General features: G+C 42.8%; 2 protein-coding genes across 8 annotated transcripts in view; both read left to right on the plus strand.

Moving 5' to 3' along the window:
- Window positions 1–2,667, plus strand: part of CEACAM20 (CEA cell adhesion molecule 20) — a 79,068-nt gene extending 76,401 nt beyond the window's left edge. For 3 of the 4 annotated variants that reach the window (XM_038528633.1, XM_038528631.1, XM_038528632.1), the window contains one exon: window positions 472–2,666. In XM_038528633.1, the coding sequence (XP_038384561.1) occupies window positions 472–525 (54 nt within the window). In that variant the 3' untranslated portion in view covers window positions 526–2,666. Of the gene's footprint in view, window positions 1–471 lie in introns of all 4 variants that reach the window. The other variant, XM_038528634.1, reaches the window with a different exon arrangement.
- A 2,825-nt stretch (window positions 2,668–5,492) lies between these two features.
- Window positions 5,493–23,033, plus strand: ZNF180 (zinc finger protein 180). Of its 4 annotated transcripts, XM_038528629.1 has the most exons (6): window positions 5,493–5,761; window positions 8,730–8,819; window positions 13,583–13,743; window positions 13,905–13,979; window positions 17,965–18,091; window positions 19,168–23,033. In XM_038528629.1, the coding sequence occupies exons 3-6, from the start codon at window positions 13,741–13,743 to the stop codon at window positions 20,907–20,909; spliced, it is 1,947 nt and encodes a 648-aa protein (XP_038384557.1). In that variant the 5' UTR covers window positions 5,493–5,761; window positions 8,730–8,819; window positions 13,583–13,740; the 3' UTR covers window positions 20,910–23,033. The 4 variants fall into 4 exon arrangements, with proteins under 4 accessions (XP_038384557.1, XP_038384556.1, XP_038384555.1 ...); XM_038528628.1 differs by lacking the exon at window positions 13,583–13,743; XM_038528627.1 differs by lacking the exons at window positions 5,493–5,761; window positions 13,583–13,743 and adding an exon at window positions 5,810–5,885.
- Window positions 23,034–25,952: the final 2,919 nt, after the last annotated feature.

The raw sequence follows: 25,952 nt of genomic DNA on the forward strand, positions 1-25,952 counted from the left end.
AAGGCAGCTAGCTGGAGGCTGCCCTTGTCCTTTGCCATTGGCTCTCTCCATAGGCAGCTCACAACATTGCATCTTGCTTTTTCAAAGCCAAGACAGAAGTTGTGATCTTATGTAACAGAATCAGTACATGCAATCATGCACATCTTGTCATTTTGCCATATTCTGCTGGATAGGTGCCAGTGACAGATCTTGCCCTCAAGGGAAGAGGATGACATAAAGGCATGAATACCAGGAGGTGAGGAGTATGAAGGACACTTTAGAATCTGTCCTCCATGGTAGGGAAGTATATCAGCCATTATAGGAACACAAAGGGGCCAGCATGACTGAAGTGCAGTGAGATAGGAAGAAGATCTTTGGAATTTCCAAGATGGAGGACAGTGCCAGAGTATCTGGGCCTTGGACTAAATATAGCAAGTAGGCCAGGAAGGCCTTCCCAGAAAATGGAACTCATTTTTTCTCTTTGTGTAACAGGTGCTTGTGAATCCAGAACAGAACATTTACTGCCAGATCAACCCCTCAGTCTAACAGAAGCAGATTTCCTTCAGAAATCCTAGAAAAATCACGCTCAATCAGATATTCAATGAAATGTATTGGGTTCCTATTGTATTCCAGCCATTGACTTTGTAGATCTTGTGATATTCTGTTTTAATGTGTTTTTCAAGCTCCAGACCCTAGCTCCTGCCAAAATCTTGGGCTTTTGACTCATGTTTCTTTAAAAGCAATACAAACAGGGAGAAAGTGACCCAGAACTGAGTGCAAAGGTTTAAAACCTAGCAGTTGGTGATGCTATAGCTGTATCATGAGGATGAGCAAACACTGGTGATGGACACGTCAGGTGGGTTGGGAAAATGTAGTGTGAGCCAGCCAGAGATGAGCAGGGGATGTATTCAGGGGCCAGTCTTTCAAATAATGGCAGAGGAGAAGAACAAGGGGCTATTAAGAGATGATTACAGGAAAAAATCAGAATGAAGCAAGAAGCCTGGGGAGGAGCAGATGCAAGACGCTTAGAGTCCCTAGGGCTTTGGGGGTAGAAGTGGTGAGAATCAGACTTGGTGAAGAGAGAGTGAGGAGTGAAGGGTGACTCTCAGGTTTCTGGGAGTCACCTTGGATGACTGCAAGCCACTTTCTGAGGCAGTAATGAGGGAGGAGCACATTTCAGATAGGGAAGGAAAATCAAGAATTTGTCTTAGGCAAATCAAAAATAGATTGGAGAATAAAACAGGCAACTGTTCATAAAAGTCTGGATAGATCAGGGTAGGAGATACACATCTGAGAGTTGTCAGTGGGATTTAAAGTTATGGGGCTGTAGGATATCCTGTGTCAGGGCTTTCCAAGACCAGCCTCAGGCTCAATGATTTGCTGGAAAGATTCATAGGACCCAGAAGTGGTTATACTCATGGTTATGGCTTATTATAGCAAAAAGATAGAGAATAAAATCGGCATAGGGAAAAGGTGCATGGGGTGAAATCTGAAGGACACCATGTACAAACTTCCAAGTGTCTTTGCTCAGTAGAGTCACAGGGGAATTCCCCCAACAATGATGTGTGATAACAGTTGTGAAGGGTTGCCAACCCACTTGTGAAGGGTTGCCAACCCAGAAAGCTCACCCTGAACCTGAGTGTCCAGGGTTTTTATAGGAGGTCAGTTACATGGGCATATACTGTAGGATTGACCTGTCACTGAAGCTCTAGGCCCTTACAGAAGGGAAGTTGGTGTTCACCATAGATCACATTGTATAAATTAAGGACAAGCTGGGATAGCATGGCTCAAGGCCTCAGGCCTGCAAAAACCCTTTATCAGAACATTAGAAGACCTTAGTTCCTAGAAGCCAACCAAGAGCCAGTCATGGAAAAAGGCCTTTCTTGGGTTTGAATGCCCCAGGCCTATTGAGTTAACCCTTTTCCCTACAGATTGCAAAGAGAATGGATAAAGACAGAAAAGAGAAGGGCTGATAATTAAGCCATGGGTCCCTCCAATGTTTATAGTTTGAGAAGAGGATTGAGCAAAGGACAAGACTGTCTTTTATTTCCCCCACTGCCAAGAACCTGCCACACCCCAGTATCGGAGGGACAGGTTATACTTCCCCTCTAGTGACTCTTGCCTTTATCTTCTAACATTTAGAGCAAATGGATTAATGACCTCCTTGTTTCTCAGTATGTGTTGAGCCCTCACCCAAATCGTGGCCAACAGAACCTCCATATTAAACTTGGCTCCTACCCAATCCCCAAACAGCTGATAGAGAAGCCTCTGGGTTCGATGAGCGTCTTCTAGAATGAGTTCCTGTACCTCACAGTAAAGTAAAACTTACTATGTTGTTCATTTTGAAAGGAGAAAAAAAATAGCAAACAAAAGACAGAGTCAGTTTTAAATTCTATTTTACTAATGCTTTAATGTCTGAATTATCTTAAATTTAAAAAAATTGAAAAAATACAGTAAAAGAAGATGAGACAATGGTCAAAGCATCCCATCATGATTTTGTCACTTTTACATACTGAATCTGTAGATCATTCTGCAAGATTTGACATCTTCACAATACAGCTTGTGGCATGGAGATTCTGTTATATCTGTCATTGGGGTTTTGAAGGTTTCTTCTTATGCTTCCTTTGTTTTCATTATTATGAATAAATATAAACTTTCCGGTCTTGTTTGCAAACTTAATATTGCTTATAAAGAGGAAAGATATGCAGGCAAGGGGCAATATAATGTAAAAGGAGCATGAACTCTATCCCAGCTCTGCCCTCACACTACAATCCAGGGTAAGTTACTAAACACTTCTGGGTCTCAATTTCATCTTCTGTAAAAGGAAGTAACAGTCCAACCTTGTATGAATTGCTATGAGGACTAAGTGAGAAACATTTATAAGGACCTTAGAGCAGTCCCTGGCACAGAGTGGTACATAAACGTTTCCCATTATTGTTTTCATATTTGATGCCTTTCTAGCCTCTCTTTTTTTTTTTTTTACTTATTATTATTTTATTTTATTTTATTTTATTTTTTTTTATTTATTAGCCTCTCTTGAATGTTCATTTCTTTTAGTTAATTCTCTTGGGTCTTGAGGTTTGTAGTAGTATCTGCTAATCATAGTAATTTTGCATTCTCTGTGCCCAACGGTTATGACGCATATCTTTTTTTTTTTTTTTTTTGAGAGTGTGCTAGTGGGTGGGAAGGGGCAGAAGGAGAGAGAGGATCTTAAGCAGGCTCCATGCCCGGTGTGGAGCCCGACATGGGGCTTGATCCCATGACCCTGAGATTGAGACCTGATCAAGAGTCAGATGCTCAACTGATTGAGCCACTTAAGGGTCCCATGATTCATATCTGTTTTGTAATGAAGTTTTATTTTTAAAACCAGTCCCTATCTTTAGAACACATAAGGAAACACTTACAGATGAAGTGGAGTAATGTGTAGGATTTGCTTCAAAATGACTGGGGGAGGAGTAAAGTGGAAAGCAAAGGTGGGGCTAGAGAGAAAAGATCCAGTGAAAAATTAAATTGCATGCCAGGCCAAAGGAGGGGGTACCCTTTAACTAGTCTCTACTTTTGTGCTGGAAATGTATGTAATAAAAAGTTAAAAAAACAGTAGGTTACCTACTTCTATTTTAAAAATAACATATTTAACCCTCATATGTCAGCAGCATGCCCATTAAAAAGAGAACACAAGAATGTCACTTCTACAGATATTGTGAAAATGATAGCTGACACAATCCAAATGCAAGGAAATATCTGGTTAACCAGCTTGTGCTCTCTCCCCCGCAATATATAAATAAAATCTTTTAAAAAATAAATATTGTCAAGGAAGAGATGAAATAATTATCAGAGATGATTGTCTCACTAGAAAAGCCAAGAATATCAAAGGAAATGCTGTAAAAATTCCTAACATTGCAGTGGCAACAGGGTGGCTCAGTCGATTAAACATCTGCCTTCAGCTCAGGCCATAATACCAGGGTCCTGGGATTGAGCCCCATGTTGGACTCTCTGCTCAGCAGGGAGTCTGCCTCCCTCTCTTGTGCATGCACTCTCAAATAAATAAATAAAAATCTTAAATCCTAACATTTCAATTAGGTTAAACCAGATACAAAATAAGTATTACTTTTTATTTTTAAAGTTTTTAAATGTATTTAAGTAATCTCTATATCCAATGTGGGTCTCAAACCCACAAAACCGAGATCAAGAGTCACATGGTGAATGGACTGAGCCAGCCAGATGCCCCCAAAATAAACAGTAAAAAAATCAACCCCAATGACCAATTATAAGAAATTGAGGGGGGTAGAGATTAATTCCAAAGAGCAATAATTTGTTGTTAAAAGAAGTTATGTGAAGAGAAGTACAGGAGTACTTTGACAGCAATTTAAAAAACCCTTTAAAATGCCGTATTTCATATAGCAGGGGCTCCAACTGTCAGCTTCTCCCTGGTGGTGGTGGGAAGTAAACATCACTGTTTCCTCACAGGGTGATTGTGCCAGTTAAGATGTTAACGGGTTTAACCAAGGGGCAGGAACCTTTATTTATTCAAAAACAAACCAAATATTTATTGAGCATCTATTATGTGCCAGGTACCTTAGGATGCTGGGGATACAGCAGTGATCAAAGTAGATAGAAATCCTCTCCCTTATTGAGCTGACAGTCCAGTGGCGAAAGCAGATAAACAACCGACCAAGCGAATACCTACAACATATATTAGGTTAGATGTGAAAAGTTCTCTAAAGAATAAAGATGAGAGGGAGCCAGGGAGTGCATGGCGAGCGAAGGGTTTGCGCGTTTACAAGGGTTTATGGGGGAATGCCTCATGAGAGAGTGACATCTGCCTAAAGAGCAGATGGAGAGAATCCAGGGGAATCCTCAAAGGAGGAGCTGCCGGCCAGCATGAACAGCACGTGCAAGGTGGGAGCCTAACGGAGTTTCTAGAGAAGGTGGAAAGGCCAGCGTGGCTGGAACTGAGATGAGGCAAAAAGCGAAGGGGAGGGGTAGAGTACAGATCCATGAAGTCTTACAGGCAGAGAAAGAACTCCATTTAAAAAGCAAAAGGATTCTTGCTTTTTACTATTATGATCTATAAAAATATATCAGCAGGCCAGATTCTTGAAGGACCTGACAGGAAGTCACTGGACTGTGTAACGGGCTTGTAGCCACTATCTTTGGGCTTGAAGCCACTATTTTGGGGCTTGAGGACCAAAACGGAGACCTCGCGGGAAGCCCGGGAGGGGTCCCCGCCCTTTCATCCCGATCCTGTTTCCACGGCCGCTCCTGGGCGTCCAGCGGGCCCCAGGCCAGGCAGCCACTGCCCACGCATCGGAGCCTAGGCCTGGGCCTCCAGGTCCTACGTCTCCTCGCCCCGCAGAAACGCGGACAGCTCCCACCGTCGCAGCTCCCACCATCGACCCCAACCCCAGGCGGCTAGCGGTAATCCCCACGCTCGCCTCCTGGAGGAGCTGGAATCCCGCCGAATCGCCGCCGGCGCCGTTGAGGCTTCTGGGAATTGTAGTCCCAGCTCGCCCAGCCCAAACGCACTTCCGGGTTCGGCCAGAAACGCAGCCATTGTCCCGCGCACCGGTGCCTGCTGTCGCCGCGCACCTGGGCTCGGACGTCAGCCGAGCGGCCCTGTGGATGCCGACTAGAGCCGGGGGCCGAATAACGTCCCCCGAGTCTGTGGTGTGCAGAAACGGCTCAAGGCGCTGCTTAACCCGACCTCGTCCTGCCGCAGAGCCGTGCCGGTCACCGAAGCTGGGACAGGCCCGGCCTGGGCCGCGAGCCCGTGGACGCCCAGGTGGGTGAGGGGCGGGGCGGCGCTGTGCGCGCATGCGCAGGGCGTAGGCGGGAACCCGGGGTTCGGAGCGTGAATGGGCGACCTCGGACCTGCGCGATCGGTGCTTCAGCCTCGGGTCCACGAAGTAGGTGGAGATGGTGCAGCTGGGGATTCGGGACTGAGGGCGTGTGCGAGTCCTTGATCAGGTGGTGCTCTTGTCCCAGCCTGAGAATGCCCAGGTTGAAGACAGGCCACATGCAGAGATGTGGGGACATCCTGAGAACCCCGCCTTCCCTTCCTGCGATGCCAGGGCGGTTTAGTGCAGGATCCGAGGACCGAATCCCAGGATGATAGAGTACTCAAAAGCAGATCAGGAGGAGAGGGGCTCTGCTACTGTCCCTGCATTTTTTTTTTAAAGATTTTATTTACTTATTCACGAGAGACACACAGAGAGGCAGAGCCATAGGTAGAGGGAGAAGCAGGCCTCCTGTGGGGAGCCGGATTCGGGACTTGATCCCAGGATCCCGGGATCACGACCTGAGCCAAATGCTCAGATGCTCAACCACTGAGCCACCCAGACGTCCCACTGTCCCTGTATTTTGAGCAAGCGTGTGAGTAGGAAACATGAGGTGGGAGGTGAGATTCTGGGGATTGTCTTGGGGCCCCGGGGGCGCCCTGGGTAGTGGAGAGACCAGGTTTGAGTTGCAGATTCTTGCTCCAGAAGAAGTGGTGCTACTTGAACGAACTATCTGAGAATCACTGGTGGCTGCAGACTCCTCGGTTGAAGGAGGGACCAGGGCTGGAGACAGGGTCTAGGCAGAGTGCTCCCTGCACGTGCTGGGGGTGTTTGAACGGGAAGCAGAAATGTGGACTGGTAATCCTGGGACTCAGGTAGGATAGTGCAGGGTCCTGGGGCATTCAAGTTTGGTATAGACTTTGGGTTGGAGGTGTAGAATTGGCATCGAAGAAGGACAGAGCTGCAGTAGTTGCATGATATTGACAGCTGTTTGGTAAGGAAGCGGGGTGCTGCCAGCATGGTTATAATATTGGCATTCGCAGAACATTTGCTTAGGGGCCACTCTGGTTGCAGGCATGAGAATGCCCAGGTTAGTAGAGAGAGAGTATGGGCTGCAGATTTGGACCTGGAGAGGGCTGTACTCTGTGGCATCTAGGGGCTCACATTTGGACTGGAGGAAGCAAAAGTTGCTTGGGAGCTGGTTGCCATGGGAGCCATGGGAGCTGCTCTGTCGTCAGCTTGAGAACCCCCAGATGGTGAGTCCCAAGTCCTGGGGCTGACTCTGGAGTTCTTTGCTCAAGCTACTATTTGGGTGTTCTGATATCCTAGTGTGTGAGCAGGCAGTGGGGCAGGTGACCCTAGAGGCCTCACAGAGGCTTGTGGGTACTTAAGGTATCCCGGGTATTGAGGTGCAGAGTGGGAGATGCAGCTTCTCATCTCAGAAGCAGGGACTGCACAGTACTCTCGGGCTGGTGGAAGGCCCAGGTCCTGGATGCAGGTTGCCGGGTGTGAGCCTGCTCTGCGTGTGCCAGGGTGTGCCAGCAGGAGGTGGCCCGGTGCAATCGCTGCTGGAGCTGCAGGTTCTGGTCTTGGAACGCCTGGTATTTGAGCAGAATGGGGAGGCACGGGTAGTCCTAGGACCCTGATTCTGCCTGGGGATGCCCAGGTGAGTGGAGGGAGCACCTGCAGGTTCTGGGCTGCTTCATGACCCCTTGTACAAACATATAGGTATTTGGACAGGAAACAGGCTAGAGGTGGGAATTAGAGGGTGCTGAGGTCTTTGGGCAGATGGTGCACTAATCACAGCCTGGTGGTACCCAGGTTGCTGGGAAGACAGGATCTGCCTCAGCTTCAGGTGCCCAGAAAGACATTTGACAGGAATCTGGGCAGGTGGGGCTCAAGTAGGGACCAGTGGATGTTGATGGAGGAAATGGTATGTGCAAGTTCAGGAAACAGCTGCATTGTGAAACCACACTATAGTGTTTGGGAATCTAGTAGGGTTGCAGAGGTGTGGGTAAGAGGAAGAGATGGAGTAGGGTTGGTAAGATGGTGTGTGGGCTGGGATTTGCTGGGGGGCTGTTCTAGTCTCAGACCTAGGAATATCAAGTTGGTGCAAAGACAGCTGAGGTCCACATTCTGGGCCTCGGAGGGGGTGATTTGTGCTGCTGTTGGTCAGGAAGCTCCCAGGCCCATGCCGCCTCTGTTGCTGATTCAGGCCTGAGGATATATCCATCTTGGTGGAGGGACCGGGTCTGAGCTACATGTTCAGAGCTCAGGAGGGTTTGTGGCTGGGAATCAGGCTGGTGCTGCTCTGGTAAGGGCCAGTGAACCCCAGAATGGCGGAGGCACGAAGCCCTAGGTGCACCTGAGCTATGTGCGTATGCTTGGCTGTTTGAGTAGGAAGAGGGAGCAATTCATCACAGGTTGCTGGAGGGTCAAGCCAGGTTAATGGAGGGGTAGGATCCTGGGAGGGCTGGGGCTGTGTCAGGAACCTTACGCATTCAGTCAGGGAGTATGATTCTGGGTCATCAGTCTCCAAAGCCCTGCTCCTTGCCCTTGGAAGAGGTGCTGGTTTAGGGCTGCAGATTGACATCATGGCACAGGAGGAGTGCACACTAGGTGGTCCTCAATGTGCTGGGCATTTGTGAGGATCCCAGAACCCAGTGGGGCAGGGAGGGATGGGTGTGTATTGCAGATTTTGGTGGCTGGCAGAAGGCTGTGTTTGGGCATGACTTATGGTTAGGGGGTCCAGAGGCCTGTGATATAGAGGCACCAGGTTGGAGCTGCAGAGTCTTAGTCTGGGCAAGGGATTGAGGGACTCTAGGTGCATGCACAGCTCTTCAGGCAGAAACATTTAGAGGCACTCTTGCCACAAGGACTGGATCCTAGAAGTAGAGACTAATGCGGTTGAGGGTGGGGAGGCTGCCACAGACCTATGTGAGGATGCTCCACTCAGGGCTTTTACCATTGCAGCTCGGGATCTCAGCCCCCTGCCTGTGCCTGGAGGAGAGCATGGAAGAGAGAGATGAGAAGCCCCCAGAGCCCATGAAGACCTGTGCACAGGTGAGCAGAGCTTCCCTTCCTCTAGGAGACCCAGGGCTGGCTCCCACCCATACCCCACAACCCGCCCTTTAGGCTTGGGTGCTGTCCTGGCTCTCTTTGCAGTGTTCTGGGGGCTTTTGGGATCTCCTGACTTTTTATACTATACATTTTAGGAGGCTCCCTGCATTTCCTCACCATTTTAACCCAGATAATTATTTCCCGGAGGAATTTGGCTGTATCAAAGGTCCCTAGTGTACTGATTCCCTTGTGGCCAGTAACTCCCAGTTTTGCTTGGAAATGAGTAATTGCAAAAAATATCTGAGAGTGTGCCATACAAGAGGAGTGTTAAAGAGTCCTGCGAAGACCATGAAATGGAATATGCTGTGGCCATTGATGTGATAATGCATATTTCCCAATGTACAAAGATACATACGACCTATATTAAGTAAATAGTGTTTAGAAATGATTTTTTTTTTTTAAGGATTTATTTACTTAGGGAGAGAGGAGCATGTGTGAGCTGGGGAAGGGGCAGGGGGGAGGAATAGCCCTTTTGCCATTTTTTTCTGTTACACAACTGAACTAGCAACCTGTTCATTATAATTATTACTTTCATCACATATTTATTGATTGCCTAACCGGTGTTAGGCCCCGTGTGAGGTGCTGGGGAGAAAGATGACCCGAGTTCTCACAGACAGAAATGCGCTTCTTGTATGTTTCAGGGATACATGGGAAAAGCAGAAACCTCTTCCTTCTTGTAGTAGTCATATGTAGCTTCACACCCCAAAACATAGCAGCTTAAAACAACCAGCTTTTATGATCGCACAGTTTCTCAGGGTCAGGAACCTGGGAGCAGCTTATCTGGATGTTTTTGGTGCTCAGCATCTCTGATAAGGTTGCAGTAACTTGTTGGCCTGGGCTGCTCTCTTCAGAAGGCTTGACTGGGTAGGAGGACTCCTTTGCCAGCTCATTCATGTGGCTGCTGATGAGAGGCCTCAGTTACACACTACATAGACCTCTCTCCAGCGACGTACACAGCACAGCAGCCGGCTTCTCCTGGAGCAAAGGACCTGAGAAAGAGAGAGAGAGCTTAACTGCACACAGCCAAAGCGGAAGCCACAGTATCTTTTACCTGATCTCAGAAGTGACACAGCATCACTTGTTCTTTTCTTTTCTTTTCTTTTCTTTTCTTTTCTTTTCTTTTCTTTTCTTTTCTTTTCTTTTCTTTTTTCTTTTCCTTTCTTTCTTTCTTTCTTTCTTTCTTTCTTTCTTTCTTTCTTTCTTTCTTTCTTTCTTTCTTTCAGATTTTATTTATTCATGAGAGACAAAGAGAGAGAGAGGCAGACAGAGGCAGAGGGAGAAGCAGGCTCCATGCAGGGAGCCCAATGCGGGACTTGATCCCAGGACCCTGGGGTCATGCCCTGAGTCGAAGGCAGATGCTCAACCGCTGAGCCACCCAGGCATCCCTCTTTTCTTTTCTTTTCTTTTCTTTTCTTTTCTTTTCTTTTCTTTTCTTTTCTTTTCTTTTCTTTTTTTTCTTTTCTTTTCTTTTCTTCTTTTCTTTTCTTTCTTTTCTTTCTTTTCTTCTTTTCTTTTCTTTTCTTTCTTTCTTTTTCTTTCTTTTCTTTTCCTTTTTTTCTTTTTCTTTTTCTTTTTTTTAAGATTTATTTATATGAGAGAGACAGAGCATGAGCAGGGGAAGGGCAGAGGGAGAAGCAGACTCCCCACTGAGCAGGGAGCCTAATGAGGGACTTGATCCCAGGACCCTGAGATCAGGACCTGAGCCAAAGGCAGATGCTTAACCAACGGAGCTATCAGGCGTTTCAGCATCATTTCTTCTGTAATCTGTTGGTCACACAGACCCATCCTGATACCATGTGGGCAACGACTACATAGAGTGTGAGTTTCGGGATGTTGAGAGGTCATTGGCCCTCTTGAAAGCTGGCCAGCACACTTCTGAACTCTGAATGTCCTCTACTAAATTTTAGTCATTATCAGAAGATGCATAAGTGCTTTGTTTGGGCCTGATGGGTATCAGTTAAAGCCCTGACAGGGAGAGAAATTGAGGGAGCCCAAGTCTTGGTGCTAAATGAGAGATATAAGTCTAGTGAGCCAGGCTATTGGCCATCAACTGAGAGATGTCAGTGACTTACACATTGGGAGTAGCCAGACCAGGGAAGGCCCTGCCTGCCTTCAGGGCTTGAGACCAAAACCCTGCCAAGGGCGTGATAGAGCCTCACCTGTCTCCTGTTGGTCTCAACACGCAGAGTTGATCTTAAGTGTTTTCATCGTATGGAAAAAATCATAACTGTGAGATGCTGGACATTTTTTTTTTTTTAATTGGAGTTCAGTTTGCCAACATATAGCATAATACCCAGTGCTTATCCCGCCAAGTGCCCCCCTCAGTGCCCATCACCCCAGTCACCCCAACCCCCTGCCGATGCTGAATATGTTAATTAACTTGATTGTGGTACTTGTTTCACAGTGTCCACATACATAGAAAACATTACATCATTCACCTTAAATACAGTTTTTATCAAGTGTACCTCAATAAAGTTGTAAAGTAAATAAGTTAATAGTGAAAAAAATAAAAGGCTTTTTTAATACCACTCATATGCCCCAAACCCTGCACATATGTCTAAACCTGTCAAATTCAGATAGCTCAAGTTATGTCCGTCAATACTGTGAATACAAAGATGAAAAATACACAATTCTTCACAGCACCGAACTCAGGACCCAGGGGAGAGGTGTAGAGATGGAAGCAATAATGCAGGGAGAGTGATTTTACTATTATAGTAAAGATCTGATAAAAACAGCTAAGAAATCCTAAGGGAAGAATAGATGAGACGTTGTGCTACCAGAGAAGGCTTCCTGGAAGAGGTGGCCTGAATGATGAGACTTTGAGCAGTGGGCCAGAAGAAAGGAGCAGAATTTGCATCTGGCAGTCAACACTTGGACCATCTCTGGTGAACTCCGTGAACTTAAACGAGTTTACTAAATGTTATTACCATAGTCTCTGTGGTGGTGAGAGAGACCTATCACTCGTGTCTTCAGAAAAGTTTGTATAATTGGGCACCTGGAGGGTCCCAATTGGTTAAGTGTCTGATTCTTGACTTCTGCTCAAATTGTGATCTCTGAGTCCTGGGATTGAGCCCCATGTTGGGCTCTGGGCTGAGTGGATTCTCTCTTGCCCTCTCCCTCTGCCCCTCCCCCTGCTTGTGTTATCTCTCTTAGATAAATAAGTAAATATATATTTTTTTAAGTTTAGATAATTGGGGGATCCCTGGGTGGCTCAGTGGTTTAGCCAGGGTGTGATCCTGGAGTCCTGGGATCGAGTCCTGCATCAGGGTCCCTGCATGGAGCCTGCTTCTCCCTCTGCCTATGTCTCTGCCTCTCTCTGTGTGTCTCTCATGAATAAATAAATAAAATCTTTTTTTAAAAAGTTTAGATAATTGTATGAGATGTTCTGTGTTGAATACTCTGTGTCTGATGAAACATACCTGGCCGATGGTTGGTGACAACATCTGGAAGAAGCTGCAGGAGCTACGATATAAATACAGGAGCTATTCCTAAAATAGTAATCCAGAGTGGTGAGAAAGAGTGAGTGGGTGTAGGGGTGTGTGTGTGTGTGTGTGTGTGTGTGTTCATATACTTTGTGACAAGATGGCTTTTGAGTTGGTCAGGAGCAGATTCTGAAGGCTAGTGCTTTGCATTTTGAGAAACAGGAGTACCCGTCAGTTCTAACAAGCAGAGCCGCTGGGACCTCAGGGATTTGGTGCCTCCTGGGACCACATTCTATGTCCCTTGTTTCAGTGGGGGTTTACTAGCAGCACGAGTGTACGAAGTGCCCAATCTGTGTCAGTGCTGATTTAAGCACAGTGAAGCTGTGCTGAGCAAGAGATAAGTGTCCAGCTCTTCCGGAGCCCACTGTTGTGGAAGCAGCTAAAAAACCAGAGGTGTGGGCAGCCCGGGTGGCTCAGCGGTTTAGTGCTGCCTTTGGCCCAGGGTGTGATCCTGGAGACCCGGGATCGAGTCCCACATCGGGCTTCCTGCATGGAGCCTGCTTCTCCCTCTGCCTGTGTCTCTGCCTCTCTCTCCTTCTGTGTCTCTCATGAATAAATAAATAAAATCTTTAAAAAAAAAAAAACACCAGAGGTGTGAGGAGTGAAAGCAGGAGACAGTGATAGCTTCAGCTGCTTGCTTGGGGGTGAGGAAGGACATGGACTTGGAGTTGACTCCGAGCAGACTGGTCTCCTTTTTGTTTTCCTTCTGAAAACTTTAACCCAAAAGGTGCTGGACACAGTCTTGATTAAAGGGAAGGGGCACCCGTGTTCCCTGAGTAAGATCGTCCCAACAGTTGTGGCAAACAAGAAATATGAAATGGAAAGCAGTAAGGCTAGAATAAGGTGTGTTATTGAATTGCAGTTGGAGGCATCAGCATGAATTTATAGCCTCTAATATATATGGATAAGTAGTTAGAGAAACAAAGACTTGATATCACCTGATTTAAAGAGGTGAGCATTTTTTGATGTATGCGCTGGCCATTTTTATTTCTTCCTATTGAGTTGCATGTGCATTTTCCTTTGTGCCTTGTACTATTAAAGGTACCTTTCTTTTGCTGATTTAGAACAAGTCTTAACTCTATAGATTCTTACTGAGGGTGGTGCCTGTGTTGTGTGTGATGCTTTTTGCCAAACATTTTGTGAAGTTAATTTTTGGACCTCTTTCTTGACGATTCTTGAGTCATGCTGTATTCTGTGTTATTTGCTTGTAATTCTGTGATCCAGGAATTCCGACAACATGATGGTACAGTTCTTCTCTCCCACATAGTGTCTGGGGTCACTCACTTCCATTTTGCAGGTGGCTGGGCCAGGGTCACCTGGAAGAGCCACAGTGCCCATGTCCGGTGCCTCGTTGCTCCTCTAGATGTCTCCTGTCTCTCTACATGGTAAGCTTGAACTTACCAATGGGGAGGAGCAAAAGTTTTGTAGGTGGGATGTGTTCAAATAGGTGGTTTTTCAAATCCTAGCCCTACTTACAGTGTAAGTTTTGATTCATGACTTAGCTTCCTGGTTATTTTCCTTTTACTCATCTGTTTTGCTTTCTCAGGACTCTCTCCTTCCTCAGGAGATTATTATCAAGGTTGAAAGAGAAGATGCCGGGTCACTGGCCATTCCATCCCAGGTGAGTTGGCCTCTCTACGTTGAGAAATGTGCATGGCTAGTCAGCAGCAGGGACCAGGTTACTGAGCTGGGAGGTGAGCAAAAAGTGAGGAAACAGAAGTACACATGGATGACTTTTACAAAAACTTAGTTATCATCTCAAAGATCCAAGACAATGATAGCTGCAAGGGAGTTTGAGATTGAGGGTTTTTTGTTTTTTGTTTTTTCCCTTTAAAGAATTGAAAAGATCTGACTCTCTTTGAGTGGTTGCATGAAGAAGTAAGTGGAGAAAAAGGAGAGAGAGGAGTTAAAACTTCAAAGCAGAGTCTTTGCTTAGCACCATAGGAATTGAATTCATTCATGTGAACATGTTGGCTCTGCAGAGGAGGGAGGACCCGTACAGGAAGAATGGGGTTGAGGGAATTCTTCAAAGTCTTGGAAATCTCTATGAGCAATCAGGTTGTTATTGATTGGGCATGAGGGTGGGAATTGGAATGGAGACGTACTTCTCCACTTGAGTGGAGAAGGCTGAAACAGTAATATTGGATTATGAGAGACCAGCAGCTTCAGGAGTTATTAACAGGGTTGCGGTCAGTCTGAAAGGATCAGTTCGAGATAGTGACCCCTAATAATATTCCATCCAGCTGCTTTTGTGAGTTTTCTTTCCCAGTGACATTCTGGAAACTACATTCTGTAGATCATATGACATTGAGATTCGCTCTTGCAGTTAGGTACATTCAGTGAAAGCCCCATAGGGTGAGGTACTAATTAAAAGACAATTTATTTTTTATTTATTTATTTATTTTTTATTTATGATAGGCACACAGTGAGAGAGAGAGAGAGAGGCAGAGACATAGGCAGAGGGAGAAGCAGGCTCCATGCACCGGGAGCCTGACGTGGGATTCGATCCTGGGTCTCCAGGATCGCGCCCTGGGCCAAAGGCAGGCGCTAAACCGCTGCGCCACCCAGGGATCCCAAAAGACAATTTTTGAATATGGGACACCTGGGTGGTCAGCGGTTGGGCGTCTGCCTTTGGCTCTGGTCGTGATCCTGGGGTCCCAGGATCAAGTCCCACATCGGGTTCTCTGAAGGGAGCCTGCTTCTCCCTCTGCCTGTGTCTCTGCCTCTCTTTCTCTGTGTCTCTCATGAATGAGTAAATTTAAAAATCTTTTAAAAAAAGATAATTTTTGAATATATCAGTTAGAAAAATTAAAATGAATGATCTATGGACTCTAAATAATTAAATGGAGAGGATGAAAGGAGCTTTAAATGGGAAGGCAAAGAATATAGACCAGTGGATGGTAATAGTAGATACTTGAATCGAGTACTGGCCCCAAACCATTAAAGAATGAGAAGAATAAGGGAGAGCAATCTGATATAATCAGAGAATTCTGTCTGTGTGACTTGAGAGATAGAGTGCTTTTTAGCTATTTCAAGGTCTGAGGTCTCACCCTAAGAGTGGCGTGCTGGGAGTTGGGCTAGTACTAGGCATTGATGACTGAGAACATGTTACACAAAGCTGAGGCCATGTCCCAGCTGCTGACTTCAGACATACATTTTAATTTTTCTATCCTTCGAGCTCTTCATCTGGAAAAAAGGTGCTGCTACTAGTATTTTTGCACAGGGGCCTTGCGAGAATTAGATGAATGATTTATGTAACATGCTTAGCTCACAGCCTGATACCATACAGGAAGTGCCTCATTAAGGCCAGTTAGTTTTAGGGGTGCCTGGGTGGGGCAGTCAAGCATCTGACTCTTGACTTTGGCTCAGGTCCTGATCTCAGGGTCGTGAGATCGAGCCCTGCATTGGGTTCTGTGCTCAGTATGGAGTCTGCTTAAAATTCTCTCTCCCTGAGGCACCTGGGTGGCTCAGTGGTTCAGTGTTGCCTTTGGCTCAGATCGTGATCCCAGGGTCCTGGGATCAAATCCCTTTTCCGGCTCCCCACAGGGAGCCTGCTTCTCCCTCTGCTTGTGTCTCTACCTCTCTCTGTGTGTCTCATGTATAAATAAATAAAATCTTTAAAAAAAATTCTCTTTCTCTCTTTCTTTCCCCCATAAAATAAATATATATATTTTAAAAAGTCAATTAGTTTTATATTATTTATTATCAGCACTCTACAGATCAATGTTAGAGACAGTACAAGATGAGATAATACAAGTTGTTGAAGTAGAGGATAACTCCGAGGTATTATACATTTTCAGGAAATGGGGGTTGGTGTTCAAGTAGTTGGTAGGACAAAAATCCAAGAAGTAAGGTAAATGGAGTGACTTTCAATGTAACTGGGAAGACATACACCCTCCCCTTTTGATGCCAAGCAATAATGAGTCTGCAGAGCCTGCAGAGGAGAGGGTTTTGGGGGAAATGTAGGTTTCCATTAACAGGGATATAGAGGGAATATTTGGTGATGATGTTGAAGCTATAGGATTTTGTCATTATAGAAGTAGGGGAGTGTTTATTAAAAGGAAATATGAACCGATGCTTGAGAAAATACCTATAGATCCATGTTCAGACATAGGTGGCAATGTGCAAATGATATTTCTGAATCTTGTTTGGGGCTAATCATGAAAACTTTTGAGGTTTTGGTGAAACATATAGGCCCCAACTTAGAAAAATGCAAGAACAGCAGCATTTTGCATGGAGTTATGTGGGATTCAGGGACTTTATCCGTTCATGAAGCACAGCTCAGGACTGTGCTTAAAAAAGTCTTTCGTGGCAAGTGGCATTCCACTTCTCTGGCCTTTGCTGCCTTTGGACAAGGACAAATCACCGTTAGCCCTTTAGTGGATCAAAATTCCTGCCCAGTATTCTTGGAAATGAGTTCTGTCTTGCTTAGAGGAGGCAGTCCAAGACCCCCCTCTACATGACAATAATGACAGTGTGTCCCCTAAAGGCTCTACAGGGCAGCTCTGAGTGTGGACAACACACAACTGTCATCTCAAGGCTGAGAGTTAAAGATATAGGTTACATTGGCAGTCACTTAATTTTTCAGAGTTCTCAAATCTAATCTTAAAATTTTTCTTTTTAACTTAAGTTGTAGATAATTAATATACAGTGCAATATTGGTTTCTGGAGTAGAATTCAGGGATTCATCACTTACATACGACACCCAGTGCTCATCATAACAAGTGCCCTCCTTGATACCCATCACCCATCTAGCCCATTTGCCAGCTTTTGTCTTCTTGTTTAGTAAACTGCTAATAGCTTTTCATATATCATACAGTGAATTCGCTGAACAATCCAATGAGTTGAGTATGATTCAGCCTAATAAATAGAGATGAGATAAACTACTCTTAGAAGATTGATGGTCAGATTAGATATCTATTTTTAAAATTCAGACCTTTGCTTTTAATAGATGGGGAAACCCATCTCTTTTCCAAATCCAGTGCTCCTAACCTATATATACTGCCTTTCATCAAGGTCTACATTTTATCTTCTATTTCAAGCATCAATAAAGTAAAGCCTGTGGGCCAGTTCTGACTCACCACCTGCTTTTGTAAATAAAACTTTGTCATAATAAGCCACATGCATGTGTTTAAATAATTTCTGTGCCTGCTTTCTTGCTGCAGGAGAGCTGAGTGGTTGTAATAGAGACCGTATGGCTTGCAAAGCCCGAAATGTAGAATCTCTGACCTTTGACAGAAAAAGTATACTGACCCAGTTTTGTTAGCTTCTTGGGAATTTGGAGGGAATTCCTAAGGGGGAATTTTATATTCACCAGTGCATAATTAGAAGAAGCATTTTCTTCAAGGTGAACAAGAGAGAAAATAATTTATATCTGTTCTGATCTGGTATTCCTTTTTGGGCTTGTATAAATAGATCCAGCATCCAAAACCCAAAGGGGCTTATGTAAAAGGCACATGTACACCTTAACTATAATCCTTTGGACAGTCTCAGGACAATTTCTAGGCCATCAAATGTTCTTGCTTCTGTTTGTCAAACTTTTCCTCCTTTGTGAACATTGGAAGAAAATGATGTCCAGATGAGCAGGAATGTGTGTTCTGTTTTAGGAAGGAGTGAACTTCAAAATTGTGACTGTGGACTTCACTCAAAAGGAAGAAGGCACTTTGAACCCTGCTCAGAGGATCCTGGACAGAGATGTGATCCTAGAGAACCACAGGGACCTGGTCTCTTGGGGTAAGAATTAATGAAGTTTGTATATTGAAATGATCCAGTTGATTAAGAGCTATGAAGTTCAAAAGTCAGAATGATTTTTGACCACACACAGAGTGCATTTGTGCTTTTTATTCCCCAATGAAGATTGCATTTTTAACTTGTAGGATTGCAAAGGTATAGCTTCTTGGTTTTGAGCTTGTGAAGTCTTAATACTTACTAAAAACCAAAGGCTGGGACCAAATTCTGCAGTGAGTTTCTTTTGTCCCCAGTGCAGACACCCTAAGTCCTATGTTGGTCCAATCTCCTATGGGAGCAAGGGGTGAATATAAACATTTCCCAACATACATATCCAGGTGAGAAACAGACACTTAGGAATCATTGCAGATATTGAAGGTTAATTTCAAAAAGCCCCATAGGCCATGCTACATATTTCTCCATCTCCCAGTCCTACTGGACTGTATACATTGCTGCCTTTTCCAGGTATACTCTCTGTTGCTTGACCTCGTAACCACATAGGCTTCTGTTTCTGAGCTCATCTCCATTCTCTCTCACTTGGAACCTCGGGAATCTATTGGGCCATAATAGCCCCTAAGGTATTTAGGAAACCTGAGATACCAGTGCCCTCATTGTTTTTCTTGGTTCACAAGGTAGTTTGCCCATGTCTTTCTGACACAGCTATGCTAGCAGGTTTCATGCCAGGAATTTCTGGAAATGTAGATGCTGTTCTCTAGTTCAGTGAAGATGTGTCTAGCACTAAACAGGGTAGAAAGGACTCTTTTTTTGGCTAAGATTTGCAAAATTATTTTTGTTATTCTGTAGATTGTTCATGGGTGATCTTATTTTGGAATATGGAGATATTTAGTATCTAAAGTCTTTTTATTCAGAAACCCTGAATTTTAATATCATTGTACTGTTGGGCTGTGATAGTTCTCTGCTTACTGCTTCATCCCACCCTTCTGTTTTCTTAATCCAGGTTATAGGTCCACAGCTGAAAATGAATCCATATATATTTTGGATATTTGCTTGTCAGCTTTTTTCCCCCAGTATTCCAACTTCAACATTTTTTGGCTAGGATGTTTTATTTTGTTTTCTTCTAGATTTGACAACCTCACTTGGAAGGAGAGCATCAACATCAAAACAGAACATTTTTAATGATGAACCATCCCATGGAGTGAAGTTAGAAAGATTGACAAGAGATGATCCTTGGTTATCTTCATGTCAAGTTCAGGATTGTAGGGACCAGTTGGAAAAGCAACAGGAAAAACAAGAGACACTTTTGAAGGAAATGGCATTTACTCACAGGAAAGCTATTACTTATGAGAGAGTCTATAAAAGTGATGAACTTGAAGAGGAAAGTGGTCTGAGTTCCAGTCTTCTTTCACCCCAGATGGTACCCATAAGAAACCATTTTCATAAACATGCCTCACATGTTAAAAAGTTGCATTATAATTCTATTGTAAACAGTCATGAGATGATTGATGACAGTAAGGAACTCTGTGAGAATAATGAATGTGGAAATCTTCCCCAGAACGTTCACCTTATTCAGATTACAAGAACTCAAACAGAAGATAAATCCTATGGATTTAGTGACAGTATTCAATCATTTAATCATGATGTACCTCTAAATACACATCAGAAAATACATGCAAGAGGAACATCCTTAGATTTTAAGGAATGTGGGCAAGTTTTGAACCACAGTATATCCCATAAGGAACAAGAGAGAATACCTGTTGAAGAGAGTCAATATGACTGTGGTAAAACCTCCCAGAGTTCATCGCTTGCTCAAAACATGAGAAACCATTCTGAAGAGAAACCCTTTGAATGTAATCAGTGTGGGAAATCCTTCAGCTGGAGCTCTCATCTTGTTGCACATCAGAGAACTCATACAGGGGAGAAACCTTATGAATGTAATGAATGTGGGAAGTCCTTTAGCCGGAGCTCTCACCTTGTTTCTCACCAGAGAACTCACACTGGAGAGAAACCTTACAGATGTAATCAGTGTGGGAAATCTTTTAGCCAGAGCTATGTTCTTGTTGTGCATCAGAGAACTCATACTGGAGAGAAGCCCTATGAATGCAATCAATGTGGAAAGTCATTCAGGCAGAGCTACAAACTTATTGCACATCAAAGAACTCACACTGGAGAGAAGCCCTATGAGTGCAATCAGTGTGGGAAATCATTTATCCAGAGTTATAAACTTATTGCACATCAAAGAATTCATACTGGAGAGAAACCCTATGAGTGCAATCAATGTGGAAAGTCCTTTAGTCAAAGTTACAAACTTGTTGCCCATCAGAGAACTCACACAGGAGAAAAACCCTTTGAATGTAATCAGTGTGGAAAATCCTTCAGCTGGAGCTCTCAGCTTGTTGCACATCAAAGAACTCATACTGGAGAAAAACCCTATGAATGTAACGAGTGTGGAAAGTCTTTCAATCGCAGTTCTCACCTTGTTATGCATCAGAGAACTCATACTGGAGAAAAACCTTACGAATGTAATCAGTGTGGGAAGTCCTTTAGCCAGAGTTATGTTCTTGTTGTACATCAGAGAACTCATACTGGGGAAAAGCCCTATGAGTGCAATCAGTGTGGGAAGTCCTTCAGGCAGAGTTCATGCCTTACTCAACATCAAAGAACTCATACTGGAGAGAAACCCTATGAATGTAATCAGTGTGGAAAAACATTCAGCTTGAGTGCTCGACTTATTGTACATCAAAGAACTCATACCGGAGAAAAGCCCTTTACATGTAATCAATGTGGGAAAGCTTTCATTAATAGTTCTAAACTTATTAGGCATCAGGCAACTCATACTGAGGAGAAACCCTATGAATGTAACTAGTTTGGAAATCTTTCAGCCAGAGTATATTTCTTTTTTTCTTTCCTTTTCCTTTTCCTTGCATTTCTTTCCCTCCCTTCCTTCCTTCCTTCCTTCCTTCCTTCCTTCCTTCCTTCCTTCCTTCCTTCCTTCCTTCTTGTTTTCTTTCAAATATCAACCTTTTGTTGTGTATCTGGAAGTTTGTTCCGGAGAAGAAAAACAATGAAGCACGTATTTTTGCTTAGCAATTTTGTATTAAAAAAATCAAACTTGGCTGTTATGACACATTGCCACATAAGTAATAAATATTGGCACTTTTCCTTGCAGAAAGCACTCTGACCTGAATCTGAGAAAATTACCATTAAATGGGCAACTCACTATGGAGCAATTGAAAGTGATGTAGATTTCTTCAACAATAAAGAGTAAATGAGAATGCAAACGCTGGTGGGCATGTTGAGAAAATTGGAAAATTGCTAGTTATTAGAGTCTAGGCTGGAAAACAGTATTTCAGTATCATTTTATGACACGATTTCCCTGGCAGGTAGTTTGTTATCTATTTTATCCAGCACTTTCTATTATATGTGAAGATTTCATAAAGATTAGGAAAATGGCCATGATATAAAGTGAAAAAAAAATGCAGGCCAAGAGAATAAAACATTAATTTCTAGAACCATTGTAATATTTGTGTATGGATCAGAATTGAAATTGAAATCCAGAATGGTTTCTTGGTACACCTATTTGATTTTTAAGTTTATGCCTGGTTTTCTTCTCTTTTGGAATGTTTTACTGTAGTAATATGGAGAGTAAAAATGAGTCAAAAACAGAGTAAGCCAAAGATTCCCATCTTTGACCATTTAGGAAAGATTAGGTGACTAGATAGAGATTGCTCAGAGTTCTGGGATTTCTATTTGGATTAGTTTGAGCAGGTCACTCCTTAGGACTTGGATTCCCAGGGATCTTCCTCATAGAAAATATTTCCCTGGGTATGGGGAACTGGAAATTTAGGCCAGAAGGGGTTCTATATGAGCAATTAAAAATATGCAGGTTGTGTAGAGGGCATGTTTTTATATTTCCAAAGCAGTATAAAGGAGCTCTATTTTTTTAAAAGATTTTAATTATTTATTCATGAGAGATAGGCAGAGACATAGGCAGAGGGAGAAGCAGGCTCCATGCAGGGAGCCTGATGGAGGACTCGATCCCAGGACTTCAGGATCATGCCCTGAGCCGAAGGCAGATGCCCAGTCACTAAGCCACCCAGGCATCCCAAGGAGCTCTATTTTAAGGGACCCCAACCCCCATGTAGTTTTTTTTTTTACCTCTCTTTTTTTTACCTTCTCTGGAATATGTTTCCTAAGTGAAAGTCTTCTGAGTGGGAGGGCACTCTCATGGCTAAGTGCTCATCACCTAAATTAAGCTTGCAAGAATAATTTTAGGTAAGATTTGTAGCTATTGGTTGGTTTCTAATATGTGGGTTATATGTCTTTTCGGCCTTTGCCCCTAAATCATAAATTCTAATCCTGTGGATTATCATGGGCCTGAAACCTCTGATCCTAGAGAGTTAGTAAAAAGTAAGCTGAGAGTTTAAATGGAAGACCAGAGAATAGGGATGAATTCTCTGGAGGAAAAAGGAGAAACTGAAAGTGACATCTGATAGGAGTTTCCCTTAGTAAAATTCTGTCCCCATGAGATGACTGTAAGTGGAGCCATCTCTGAGGATTAGGCCAGAGTACAGAACATATGGCAGTGATTGAATTTCTGGGGAACAGTTGTTGATGGCTGAAAACTGGCTCTACACACACCCTAGAAGAACTTCAATCAGTCGGGGAATGGACAGATAGAGGAACAGCCTTCTGGAGAAGACATAAAATGGTGAAAAGTTCTTATTTAGCAATGGGATCTGACGAGGCTTCTTTCCCCCAAAATTATAGATAAAACCAGCACCAGCGCTAGGATGTTTCATTGGGCATGTTGAATCTTACTTCAAAGGCAAGAAGCCATGATTGTACAAATGAGCATAAAGCCAAATGGGCTAAGAATGAGGGCTCTAAACATTTCAGATTTGGGAAGTGATTTATTACAAAGCAATCACTTCAGTAGACATTGAAAATGTTTCATTGAAAGTATGAAATTTTTAAAACTGCAGAAATTTTTAAGTGTGTGTCTATATATATGTGTATGTGTTTCTGGCCACCTTGAATATGAGTGATCTGTGTGCACTAAATCATAAGTATAATATCAGTTTCTAAGTGGGGATTTAGGATTTTCAAGTGTATTGAAATAAGATAGATTTGATTTATAAATAAATGGTAATTTATATCATTGGCTCAATAATTTTCCTTGTAGGAAAAAATTCCTTTGATTTATAGTTAGTCCATCAGAAATTCCTGTATCAAAAAAAAATTCCTGTATCAATAATAAGTTTAAGGCATATGACAGCATGCCAAAAATATATAATTAAACTTTTGAACCTAAAATTTAAGGTTAAAAAGGGGAATCAGTAGCTTGATTTTAATGACATATGTATGGCATATGGCATATACAGTATACATAAATATGTGTGTGTGTGATGACTTATGTCCCTTGCATTAAAATTGTCTGTAAAATTCACAAAAGTAAAGCTGTACTTTGCCATAGAAGAATTTATAGAGATTTCACAAGCTACATTTCTTTCACCATACTCCAGTGAAATTAGAAATAAATGAAAAGTGACCAAAATGTTTTTAACTATTTAACTTATTTCTCCTAGAACCAATTTTTCATTTTTCCCAGCATTGTTGAGGTATAGTTGACCTACAGCACTGTGTAAGTTTAGGGTACATGGCATGACTTGATTTACATACTTTTTGAATGGATTATCACAATTAGTTAACATTCATCATCTCATATAGATATGGACCATGGGTTTTTCTTTTCCCTGCTGCTGAGAACTCAAGATACTCTCTAGCAACTTTCAAATATATAGCAGTGTTGACTATAGTTTTATGCATTCCTCCCACACTCCTACTCAGCCTTTACTGCCTTTGCACTCTTCTCACCTTGTTTTGTGGTTTGATGTTTCAGCTTACTGCTAGGCTTGAAAAGATAAATGTGTTTTTTGTTTTCTGTTTTTTTTTTCTTTTTTGTTTTTGTTTTTTGTTTTTTTGAGATATTTCATCTGGAAGAGGGGAGATCCAGATTTTTAAATACTGTTATCAGATACACCTTTGTATTTAAATCATTTGGATTTTGCATTCCATCAGTAGCATCTATTCTGTATGTCTTACTTAACATACTTGACTAGACCTGTTAAATTACCTATGACTTTGGAACTTTATCTTGAAAAATCAGTATTTTTTCCAGTTTGTTGACAGGCTGCACCTGGACTGTTTCACTGTAGAAGACTCAGTGGATCACATCAGTAAATAGCTCATTACTCTTTACAAATTGTAGCAGCCTGGGTTCTTACTTGGGAAGCACATGAGCCAACTCTAGCCAATTGGTTCAGAAAAAGGAGTTTATTGAAAGGACATTAGGTGGGTCCAAGAATTGGCAAGAAGTGGTAAGATCATGTTCTGAGATTTATAGACAGGAATGATTGCCAGAATTATGCTGTGGAGCCTATGAGAGTTCCTTAATGTTCCCAAAGTTTCTTAATTAATTTTCTTAATATATTTCTACATTGATTTCTTCTGATTCCAAGTCTGAGACAAGTGCCTAGGTCTTGGCAATCCTAAGCTGTGCCTGCACCTGAGCTATGCGGTAGTTTGAGAAGCCAGGGGCCACTAGCCTTTGTGTTCCCTGGACTCTGTGGTGTTAGGTGGGCTTGACCTTCTACTTATACTAATTAAATAGAGAATTTGTCATCATAGAATTTTATTCATTTACAAAACAGCAGCAAAGTTTCCAATATAGCCCTCTCTTCTGCCTAACCCATAAGTCAACATTTTCTTCACCTTCTATATTTTGATTTAAGTATGTGTATATATATATAGCCTCCTATGTAACATAATACAGCTATCTCTCTTAAAATCAAAAACATCAAGTTCTTGAAATTTGGATATTTGCTTGGGTATTGTTCCTTTTCGTTTCCTAGGTTCTATGAGTTCATTCTCTGACAGTATTTGCTCAGGTCTGGATTGTTGATATCTATGCTTTTGGTTCATTGCAGATCAGACAGGTTCATAAGTTTTCTGACCATAAACTCTTCCTCTTGCTTTATGTTTGGTCTGTCCACATTTTTCTCCACCGTTACTTGCTTTATGAACAGACAAGGACCATGCTACTCCTATGGGACGTTTTGTGGCAGGCTGGAACTTTCTGTGGGTGTAAGTACCTGGTTTGTCTGTACTTTTGAAAAACTTTAAGACATGCCAGTAACCTGAATTGGTTATTTTAAAAATTGAACTATAATTAACATGAAATGTTATGTTAGTTTTAAGTGTACAACATTGATTAGACAATTCTATACATTATTCAATTCAGCGTTCATCATAGTGTAGTCACCACCTGTCACTATACAATGTAAAATAGTAATAATATGTAGATATGATCATAAGTGGAATGTGTTGAAATTTTAGTAGTGGGGATTAGGTTCAAAAGGAATCAAATCTATAGAAAAGCCAAAGGATATTTTTCTGATGAAATACCAAAGCCTTTTATTTGTATTCTCTGATACTACTATTCTCTACTAATTGTATAGAGATTCCACCATTGATAACTGGGTATACTCTCTGCTTTAGAAACACTGATTACATTCAGTATTTATGTTGCATTGGGGTAGAGGAAGTTGAAATCTCTTTTCGTAATCTGGTGATAGATTTTAGGTGTTGTTGATAGCATTTGTCATCTAGACCTGTCTATGATACACCCAGTTCCAAGATGTGTTCCCAAGAAATTGGACACCCAGTCACCACAGCTTCCCCACATGGTGCAGCTTGTACCCATGTACGAGTGCCCAGTTTGGCTCTGTCACCAAACGGGAAGATGGGATGACTACTGCTTGAGGAGTACTGTTCTCTGTTATTCCTGGACTAAGTCCAGTTGTATGTTTTTTAATAAAAGGAAAACTAAAGTTTCTAGCTTTAAATG

The sequence above is a fragment of the Canis lupus genome, chromosome 1, assembly GCF_011100685.1.
Source record: "Canis lupus familiaris isolate Mischka breed German Shepherd chromosome 1, alternate assembly UU_Cfam_GSD_1.0, whole genome shotgun sequence".
In the NCBI taxonomy this organism is placed as follows: Eukaryota; Metazoa; Chordata; class Mammalia; order Carnivora; family Canidae; genus Canis; species Canis lupus.